The 11703-nt window shown below is 32.4% G+C and overlaps 1 protein-coding gene across 1 annotated transcript; it reads right to left on the bottom strand.

The window, feature by feature from the left end:
• Positions 1-4873: 4873 nt before the first annotated feature.
• Positions 4874-5494, bottom strand: LOC133302637 (uncharacterized). Its single transcript, XM_061502446.1, has one exon. It carries the CDS (start codon positions 5492-5494, stop codon positions 4874-4876), a length of 621 nt encoding a protein of 206 aa, XP_061358430.1.
• Positions 5495-11703: the final 6209 nt, after the last annotated feature.

The following is an 11703-nucleotide window of genomic DNA, read 5'->3' as shown; positions in this document are numbered from 1 at the left end:
TGAATGCATCTGCTCAACGTATCTGGACTGTTATGAGGCCAAGTGGGGCGCACCATATGGCTGGCCATATGGTGGTTGTTGAGTCAGATTCTTGTTGAGATATTCACTTGATATCATGTGGATGTGAGATAAGGTTGTTGACAAGATTTGAATTTTGCAACAACTCTACTCATCCCCCTAGTGTGCGCTACATAGGGCTTTATTTAAGTGAAGAAAATCTGATTTTAATTAACTTATTCTCTCATCTCCTTGTGGGTTCCTTTTGTCAGGTTTTTCTTAAGAGAGTTTTGAAATAACCTAGCCATTTTCAAAGTAAAACCATGAGCCACTTTTGTGTCTATTCTTGCTGAATATTCACTCTTCTAAACACCTTGACCTAGCCTCCTCCTTCACACATTGGGCGCATAGCTTGCCTCCATTGGTGTTTTCGTTGGTGGCCTTGAAGAAGAGTTCTTCCGTCTTGACAAAGGGTGGTGTGGATCAACATTAGAGGGCTTGCATCTTCAAGCCTCATCTTGATCATCCTCAAGTTTTGGAAAGCAAACAAGGTAACATCCATGCCCTAAAACATGTTTCTTGATATAGTATGTGTTATTCCGCTCGAAAATTTTTGTTTTTCCCTCTCACATGCCTCGAACTTCAAGGTCAGTTTCTTTCAGCTACTTCATTTGGTCAAACAGAATGAATGAAATCTGTGGTTATTTTTTTCTCTCATTTCATTTGGTCAAGCAAAATGAAATTTGTGGATTTTTCTTTTCTCTCTTTCCATGTCCTTTTTAATTAAATAATGATAATTCAAAAAAAAAGATAAATAGGAAAAGAAGATAACAGATTTAAAACGTGGGTTTAAAACTTACGAGAAATCTAAGACAAACAAACCTTTTTTTTTATTAATAAAAGTTTAAGTGGGTTAGATAATGTTATCCACTAGGGTTAAAAAAGACCTTTACAATCTCTTTGAAAAAATTTGAGAGAAATTTATGTCACCCATAAATAAAATTCTCACATCAACCGACCGGTAGAGTTTGAACACACGCCACAAACAAACCTTTATATGGCTAAAGAGATGCGCATATTATATCTTAATTATATGGGTTGAAACTCTTAACTCCGCATTTAGGAAATTAGTGATTCCTTAACATACACCAAGAGGTCAAAAATACTCTTACAATTACTACGGCAGCAAAAATCTTTCCATATGGGTGGCATATGAGTGCACCTAGGGGGCCAGGGTTGGCCCCGCCCTCCCTAATTTTTTTTTTAAAAAAATTTATATATACAAATATCATTTTAATAATATTAGTGGACTAATTATCTTAAAAAGTAACCCCTTCAAATTAAAAAATAAAAACTCCTAAAAGAAAATATTATTCTCTTATCTGCATATAATAGAGGTGGCAAAATCGGTCGGCCTGCTCCGATCTACCATCAACCAGCCAAAAATAGGTTGGCTCGCCTAGTCAAAAATGGGTTGGCCCGCCTCGCCTGTTGAATGTGGGTTGAAATACTCAACCCATCCTATTTTATGGTGAATTGACGAGTTAACCCGTCTAAAAAAATAAATTATATTTAATGAATTTTATGATATTACTTATTTTTATTTCACACTCCCCTTAGTTTTTTTTCCATCTCAAGCCTAAATAAATGCTACTATTCAGTCAGACATTCTTTAGGAACTTATTTTTGCCTTCATATATGGATAACCTTTGTTATAAATAAAGTTTTTTTCCTTTAATTTTTCTAGGGAAATACAAAGATTAAAAAAATTAGATATACAAAAATTTTGTGACAAATAAAATACTACTTAATAGGAAAAAAATGACCCTATGGGCCAATCCACCCCCAACCCGTTTTGACCTGCAACCTAGCGGGGCATGTTGCGGCAAGTTGGCGGGTTGAGATGTGTAACCCAACTAATAGAGCCCCAAAAGCTAGCTCAAAGGGTGGGAGTGCCCAAGGTCTTATAAACTCCACATTAGTTGCACATTAACCAATGTGGAACTATATATCTCAACATGCAAAGAACCTTGGGATACACCACCCCAAAAGCTAGCTCAAAGGGTGGGAGTGCCCAAGGTCTTATAAACTCCACATTAGTTGCACATCTAACCAATGTGAAACTATATATCTCAACACGCCTCCTCACGCAAGAGCCCTTTGGGCTAGAAGCGTGGAATTGCACATGTCCAATTTTTGGTTGTGTTTTTTTTTTAATTCCACATTAAAGTGAGAGGCAATGAGGGCTCAAGCTCTGATACCATAATAGAGTTCAAGGAACTCAGAGAGAGAGAATAAGAGAGAGAAGTGAGAGAATCCATTGAAGCTGAAGAGAATTATATGTGTGATATATTCGGTGCACAACAAATACACAGAACACTCATTTATATAGAGCCACACTAACTAACTTGTAACAAACTAGTGGGTTCATGATCAGGTGTAGCTACCACACCAATAGACCTGTAGTGGCCACTGTATAAGTACATGCTAATACCAACCCACCCCGGGTTGACCCGTCGGATTCAACTCATATTACCTCCTCTGGCATGTAGGGGTGTAAATGGGTTATAAGTCTATTTTAGCAGGTATGACCTCTAAGCTTCTAGGCCCAGTTCGTACTTTCTAATAAATAATATTTTTAATTTTTAATAAAATAATATCTTATGATTTTTTTAATTTTTTTAATTTTTCGTAATCTTCCTTTTTCTCATTTCCAAACATAATTTTCTTAACTTTAATTCCTTCGCCGCCACTACTCTTGTCTCCTCCACCAAATTTCGCTACTATTTTGTCTCCTTCTCATCCATTTCAAATTATTAATCGCTCACATTCGATACTCAATGCTTTATTTTTTATACTTTTTGCTCTTAGTAATATTTTTAAAATCATACTGGTCGTGGAATAATTCAAGTTCTTTGTAGGTGATTATTATGAGAAAGAATGTTACTATTGATGCTTATTTTAAGAGAAAGAATGGAAAATATTGAATTTTAAAATATTGAGACTTCTCCTTCAAAGTCTCCTAGAATTGAAAATAAAGAGGTAGTTAAAGAGATTATCAAAAAAAGAAGAAGTAAAGAAATTGATCATGTTACATTGGAAAGAGATATTGCACTACACCATCCAATATTAAAATATCTTAAAAATCAACAAGATAAAATTCGTCGTGCTTATCTTAAACTAAGTCCTTTCCAGTGCAAATTTTATAATTATCCTTTGTCTAAAGAAGCGACATCATTTTTGCTCTTTTTAGTTTGATTTGTTTCCATCTTGGTTAGAGTATTCTCTAACTAAAGATGTTGCATATTGTTTGCCTTCTACAACAATTACTGAAAAAGCTTTCTCGTGTGTGAAGATAATCAAGCATAGGCTTCGAAATATAATAGAAAACCAAATTTTTGATTATTATTTGATTGCATATATCGAAAAAAAATTATTATAAGTTTTAGCACAGATTAAATTATAGAAGAGTTTAATAATATGAAAACATATAGAGTAAGAGTTAAGTAAGTTGATTTTAATTTCTATAATAAATCTCTTTCTAAATTTTTTATATTAGGTCTATATTATATTTTCGCATCCCAGCATAAATTTTTTTCGCTCTGCCACTTTCTTTGGATCAAATGTTTTATTAATAGTCTCACTTGATGATCAGCAAAGTATATATAAGATTATGAGCAGGATTTGATATCCGAAAAACTTATCCATACTAAAAGATGAAAAGATTCACGAATGCTATTCTTAATAAATATATCCAATGATAGCTAGAAAAAGGTTGCCTATAAATTAAGGGTTTTAACTAACTACAAAATGTATATATTCGCAAGACTGCATACAAGACTTTTTTTTTTATCTTCTTTCTTTTATTTCTATTTTTGTTTTATTATTTTATTCGATTTTATTAATTGTAATATCAATGGTTAACTAGAAGCCTTAAACTGAACCAAATATCACGGAATCATTAAAAGATAAGTATAAAAGATAAATTAAAGCCGGCCATAAATGATCTTCTCTTTGGTGAAGAAACTATATAAATATATATTTTTCTTTGTCAAATATATATTTTTAACCGAAAGATATTAATTTTATTAATTAATAATTCTAGTCCAAATAAAAAAGAAAAGAAAAGCATAGTACATTACATTATTATTAAACAAAAGAAAAAAAATTCCCTGTCCATATTTTGTTGATAATAATATTAAACAATAATAGATGAAAAAAGTATGAACTAAATCATTATATTTTCTTGATCCATCCACGTACGCACATATTTATTTTGATCGGATATATCATATTTTTTATTTCGTGAAGTTAATGAGAAAATAATTATAAGCCATTAGGTTTGGTCTAATAACGAGAGGTTTAATTGAGTATGTTGTATTAGATTACGTGATCAATTCCCACTTGTATTTAAAAAAATAAAAAAATAATCGTGAGCTAAAATTAAAGTATAAGGTTCTTGAATTTCAACAAAGACAGTTCTTTCTTTCCTTTTCTATAAGACGAAACAGTTCTTCCCTAATTAATATCGTTTCAAAAGTTAAAAAATAGTAAAAGAAACTCCATATACATATATATTCACGTGATGGAGTCACAAGATAACAAAATCAACAATATCCAAAACAAAAAAAATATAACAAAATCAAGTAACATAAATTCAAATAACAAAAGTCTAATCAAGAATTCAAATTACAGTCTATCCACACACACAACAAAAAAAAATTCAAATAACAAACTCTAATATTCAACAGCTTCCGTTGAGATGGGCATAGGGTAGCGACACAAAGGACAAATATGACTAGTTTCCAACCATTGGATGAGACATTCTTGATGAAAGACATGGTTGCATGGCATTGATGAAACATGGATGCCATCTTCAAACTCCGTGAGGCAAACAAATACTACACTTTTCAATGGCAGCACCATCTTCCAACTTCACTTTCTTGAGGGATTCAATGGCAATCTTTGATGCAGGAACCATTTGAACATCTCTCATGGACTCCATCATGATCATGTTGGTGATGTCATCATCACGGTGCTCATCATGTAACTTTCGAACAAGAATATCCACAACCAAAGTGAACACACGAAACTGGGTACTTACATATGGGAAACATGAATGACTAGGACGACTATTTTGAACAACGTTTTCGGCGTATGTTATCACTCCTGACATCATATCGTGAATCACCTCATTGGGAATGATAGGATGAGGAAAGTACATTTGCATGTATGATGTACCCTTCTCGAAGAATTCCTGGATGGGTATGGTCATGGATCTCTCTGCATTAAACAAATCAAAGGATAATGTTGAAGAGTGTACCCGACGTCGCCGTGGCCGCCTCTGACTAAAGCATAGTTGATGTTTAACATGAACCTTAATGTTAAAATAATCTCCAACATGATCTTGTTCGAGAGTTTCGTAATGCTCCACTTCGGCTTCATAAAACGGAACAGAGATCACTTTACAAGAGCAAATAAATGGTTCAGACGACATTATTAATTAGATGGAGTTGCAATTGATGGACTCGTTTGTGCTTTGTGAGAAATAAGGAATGAGAGAAGAACCCACTTATATAAGGATTAATTCAAGAAACAACATATTTATTTCCGGAATTAAAGGGGTGATATCATAAGTACTCCAGTACCGGAGATTTAGTTCATAGATAACAATTAATTAAAGATAATATTAAATGATTTCTTGATTTGAATAATATCAACAACAAAAATTAAAATCTTGAATTTAATATTAAAATAAATAAATAATGTTATTTACAAGATTTTTACGAATTCATGAATAGTTGAATGAAAACATTTTAATTTATATGAATAATTATTTTTAAATTTACTTATATTACTATTATCGTTTCATACTATCATATTCCAGTTATAAAGTGATGATTAAAGTTAAATAAAAATAAAAACGCAAAAGACGAATACATATTTTGTTTTTCGTTATAACATTTAATTTTAAGTTAGTACTTAATACTTATTTACATTATAATTTTAACTGATGATATTGTAATAATATAGGATAAGAATTAAATTAACAGAAAAATATTTCTGCATTTAATGCAGATAAGTTATCTGCATTTACTTCCAAAACGATGTCGTTTTGATATTGAAAGATTAGAAAATTATAATTATAAAGACTATAATAATCCTAAAATAAATTAAAATTACAAAAACACAATGATTTTCTTCCCAAAACGACGTCGTATTAGGCTTGCTGCAAATAACTTATCTATAGTAACTGCAGAAAAACGAACCCTTAAACTAAAGATTATATATATGAAAGACAATAAGGGCCGGATCTAATTTATATATATATATATATATATATATATAGAGAGAGAGAGAGAGAGGTAGGATCCTTTCACACCAGTGTCAAATTTCAAATTTGACATCAAAGGATCCTACCTCATATATATATATATATATATATATATATATATATATATATATATATATATATATATATATGATTAAACGAGTATAACTGTTAACCTGACTTGATCCGTTTATAAAAAAAATAAATGGTCTGCCCTACCCTGTTAGCCTGATAACTTTTAACTTCCAAGCAGAACCATGAATCAACTTTACAAAATACTAAAATTCTATTGCTAAACCAAAAATCATAATTTCAATGTCCAAACAGAATCATGAATCACACAAAACTCATAAAATCTGCATTTAAGTCACTTCCAAAATGAAAATGCTCAAACTAACTAACATATATTTTATCAGATCCAACAAACAAATTCATACTATGTAAATTAAAATAACTACGTGAATCCAACAAACACATCATGATGCTTGTAGTAAGTATAACTTCTCCAAAAAATCTTTTAATATATTCATATACACAATCTAATTAACATGCTGAGATATTGGTTCCTCCTACATAAGAAATAAAGTCAGATTTCTATTAAAATATAATCGAATATAATTAAGTTATAAATAATTGCAATTGATTAAATTTATATCTTTTATTTTTTCTTCAAGACATACTTATTCTATTCTATTTTATTTAAAATAAATAGTATAATATAGGTCGGCCTGTAGGCTTATAGGTTAGACCTTGTGAAGGTGGGCCTACAGCCTTTTTATTAAACAAGTTTTTTCAAGACTCAAACTCGACCTATTTTATGAAATATACTAGATCAGGTCTGTCCTGATATAGGCCAAGCCGTAGACCCCTATAGGCCGACTCGGCCCAGTTTCACCCCTACAAAACCCTATGTCCATTCATTCACTGCAAATTGCCTCAAACGAGTCAAACCCACTCTCTTTATCATCCTCTTCTGTGCCTTATCTTGTTTTATTATAATTACTAAGTGATAAGTTTGAGACATCACGAAATTGGGAGATACACTTATATAACAATGTTCAAGTGGAGGCAAAGTTTTTTCCAATAAATTTTTTGTGGATAACAACTCAATTTCATTATAAATTTAATTTACATTTAAATGTTAGATTTTAATAATATTTATATGTTTATTTATATATATATATTGATTTAAGTTTTTCTATAAAATTTCTATGAAAGAAATAGTATATAATATTGGTTTTTATTTAAAGAGTGATAAAATTATAGATTTATATTACAATCAATCCTTTTAAATTAACTAAACCATCATTTGATGCTTATTATTATTAGGAAATGTATTTTCTAATTATGAAATAAATTTATTTCCTCCTTTCTCAAAACGAGACATTATTTTGGGTAGTGATAAATAATTTTATTATTTAATACGACAGAAGGAAAACAATATATTATTATTATTATTATCAATATTATTAGGAAAAAATATTTTTACTTTTGCTGCAAAAAAAAAATCTCTGTCATCACAAGTGAACAGATCCCATTGTAAAAAGAAAAGAGAATTTTTTTGGTAAAACCTTCTTATTTTTATTTTTATTGTGGGAATATTATTTCTCATGTTATATAGATATTTTGTCTCAAATAACACATAAAAAAGTAGATGGGTCCAATTTTTTCTTTCTCTTTTTTTTTTGGCGAGCTCCACCGACTTTTTTTATATGTTACATGAGACAATTTAACTCATGAAACATGAGAAACAATATTAACTTCCGATGCAATTTTCTTTCCTTTATCTCCAAAAATAGGGTTTAGGGTTTACTTCGAAACAAACACATATCTTATGAAATTCTGATAAGGAGGAACCTTATCTGTGAAGAATAGTAGAGGAAGAAGAAGAGAAGAAACAGAGGAAGATGAGAATTGAACTACTTTTATTACTCAGATGATGAAAAGTTCCCTTCCATTACATTCATATCCTTTTTATACTCAAGGATCCATACTTTTCTCTTTTACAAAGTCTGTTGCTCTTTCTAACTAACTAACTACCATTAACTGACTAACTACTAACTAGCTACCTTTCTGATGAATCTTCTAATTACAATTCCTCACGATATCGATATGGGACTTTCCTAGTTCTTTTTGTTCTTCTTTCTGCTATACTGACCTCTTGGTCCTCCTCTTCCGTTTCTCCGTGCTCTCCTCTCATATCAATACCCTCCCGATCACAAATAACCTTGTCCTCAAGGTTAAAATGAAGATATTGTTGGCTAAAGTGTTCCCAATCTTCCCATATAATAGTTTCTTGGGCCATACATGCCCACAGGACCTGCACTTGTTCACTAGGGCAGCCATCTTCTGCTAGAACTCTCCTTTGCAGTATCTGTTGTGGCTCCAAAATAGGATGGCCACTAGTAAAAACTTCTGGCAATGGAAAAGGTAGAATCATAGCATCTCCTTTGAATGGCTTCAGCAACGACACATGGAAGGTGTTGTGTATTTTTGTTGTTGTTGGTAATTCTAACTGATATGCAACTTGGCCAATACGTTTAAGTATAGTAAAAGGACCAAAATATCTCATTGCAAGCTTATTAGACATACGACTAGCTACTGAAATTTGGCGGTATGGCTGTAGTTTGACCCAAACCATATCTCCAATTTTGTAGTGGATGTCCCTCCGATGTTGATTGGCATTTTTCTGCATATTCTACTGGGCATGTTGCAAGTTCTTCTTCAATACTGATAGTATCTCCTGTCTAGTGCACAAGAGCTTGTCCACTTCTTCCAATGAAGATGAAGAAGGTAAATAGTCGAGCATAGATGGAGGCTCTCTGCCATACACTGCTTTGAAATGAGACATTCCTACAGAGGATTGAAAAGCTGTATTATAGCTCAGTTCTGCGCAATGCAAGAAATTAAGCCAGTGTCTGGGGTGGTCAGCTATAAAACACCGCAAGTACTGTTCCAGTGTCCTGTTCACCACCTCTGATTGTCCATCAGATTGAGGATGATAGGCTGTGATTCTCTTAAGTATCGTGCCACTCAATTGGAACAACTATGTCCAGAATTTACTCAAGAATACTGGATCACGGTCAGAAATCAATGATCTTGGAAACCCATGTAACTTGCAAATCATTTGAGAAAATAGAAGTGCTACTTTTGCTGCATTAAATTTTGTTGGTAATGCCCCAAAGTGAGCATATTTAGATAATCCATCAACTACAACTAGGATATTAGTGTAACCATTAGAGTTTGGTAGGCCTATGATAAAATCCATAGTTAGATCTTCCTAAACCTTTTCTGGTATTGGAATGGGTTGTAGCAAACCCACAGGAGCTTGAGTAGAGTATTTAGATTGTTGACAAATCAAACATTAATTCACAAATTTTTTAACATCCTGATGCAAACCTGGCCATGTAAATGCAGCTGAAGTTCTGGCTATTGTCTTCTGTATTCCATGATGACCCCTGTTGTGAAATCGGCAAGTATACCGTTCATTTCAAGTAATAAAGTGATAAGTAAGATATCGTTCTCTCGAGGATTAATGCGCCAATGATTAATTTTAACTATTACCTTTTTAATTGGAAAAGAAAATTGGTTTGATTGTGAAAGTGAGTTGTTATTGTAATTTTAAAAACAGACATTTAAAAACAATTAAATTCAAACGCATGCAAGAATATCAAGAACGTCAAGAAATTATGAGATTGATTAAAAATTGTAAAAAGATTGTAGCCAGGATGCACTTCACCTTCGATCCTCCCTTATATTCCTTAATTGTATTTTATAATTGACTAATTTGTTTACTCAGACAATTCATTATTTCCTTATAAATTAGTTGAACCCTAATGTCTTAGTGATTTCAACCCTTTAACCCAATTAGAATCCTAGTGTCCTAGTAATTCCTCTTGAATCAAGCATTAAGCAAATGAATTAAAAGTCTGCAATATATGTAAGTCTATGTCTAGCTCATGCACAAATTGTTATTCTACCCTTGTCTGAATTAAAATCCCAATATGTCTATTGTGAGCTCTAACCCTCAAAACCCTATAATAGAGAGATCAATTCTAAAAAGAGTATGGAAGAATTAACACAGGTAGAATAAAACTAACTAAACTAATTAATTTATAAAAAAAAATATAGAAACTATAAAGGATTCACATTGGGTCTGTGATCCCAACTACGAAAAAAAACTTAGCCAGACATATTCATGTCTCACTTAAACAAAATCAAATAGTAAAAATTGTTCATGAAAGAAAAAGAAAAGAAGAAGATGGAAGATCAATGGTCTTCGGTCTTCAACTCCGTCGAAATCCTGATCTCCAGCGTGAGTCTCCAAGAATTTTCTCAATTCTCTGATCCTCACAATTCTCTCTAGCCAAAGATGTCTGTCTTATGGGGTCTGAGTCTCTATTTATAGACTTTGTGCCTTTGCTTAGAAATCTTGATCGAATCTTCATCGTATATCTTGGATCCAATCTCTTCTGATACAACCTGAGATATGTTTAAGAATTATCACGCACCTCTCGCGCTACTAGTGCCAGTTTCGCACTGATAGCATGGGAGTTTTATTCAGCATACAGTAGACTCGCGCTACTAGCGTGGTTCCCGCGCTGATAGCGCGATTGGCAAGATTGGTTGGCGCTGCTAGTGCCAGTGCCACGCTAGTAGCGTGGAGGTTCTGTCTTGGAGTTGCTTCTGGCGCTGACAGTGCCACACCCGCGCCAGTAGCGCAGGGCTTCAGATTTATGCTTCCAATTTGGGCTTCTTTTTGTCCTGTTTTTCTACAAAATTATAAGAAAATTAGCGATAAGATATCTGATTGAGATTTATCAATTTAATAATAATTCAAGCCCTTTTTATTCAAGATTGATCAAGATTCTTTCTCTTTTTGGTTTAAAATCATATATATGCTGGAGGCATATCAAACAATTTTCAGATTTGAACGTTGCTGTCCTCAGCAATGTATTAGATCAAAATTTAGAACAAGGATGAAGTCTGTGGAGAGAAAACATGAAACACAATTATCTCAAGAGATCATACTGCTATGCATGTATAACTTAATTGTTGACAAACTCTAAACAATGCTTTTCGATTTTATCAATAAATTCATATCATAACTTGAATGTTCATCACTAGATAAATATATAACTCTCATCATTCTAGTGCTTGATGGTTTCACACTCATTCCATCAGTGTAGTAGTAATTCCATAGGCTTGATCATATTCTCAAATTCTTAAGATTGAGAAACTCATTTGACATGCATAGACTGATCAAAAGGTCTTTGATAGGTTATAACTTAGCCTGGTTTGGAGGTAAAAATTTTTTGGATAGAGGCTGATTAATTTGTGAGACTGAAATACTGAGATTTTTGACAATACTTCTT

The sequence above is a fragment of the Gastrolobium bilobum genome, unplaced genomic scaffold, assembly GCF_033153095.1.
Source record: "Gastrolobium bilobum isolate Gb01-03AN ecotype WA unplaced genomic scaffold, APGP_CSIRO_Gbil_v1 utg4641, whole genome shotgun sequence".
Classification (NCBI taxonomy): Eukaryota; Viridiplantae; Streptophyta; class Magnoliopsida; order Fabales; family Fabaceae; genus Gastrolobium; species Gastrolobium bilobum.
This window is presented reverse-complemented; position numbering and strand designations above follow the sequence as displayed.

Bases quoted from the DNA above. Each gene is read 5' to 3' on its own strand.
- LOC133302637 (XM_061502446.1), bottom strand. From the start codon at position 5,494: ATGTCGTCTGAACCATTTATTTGCTCTTGTAAAGTGATCTCTGTTCCG.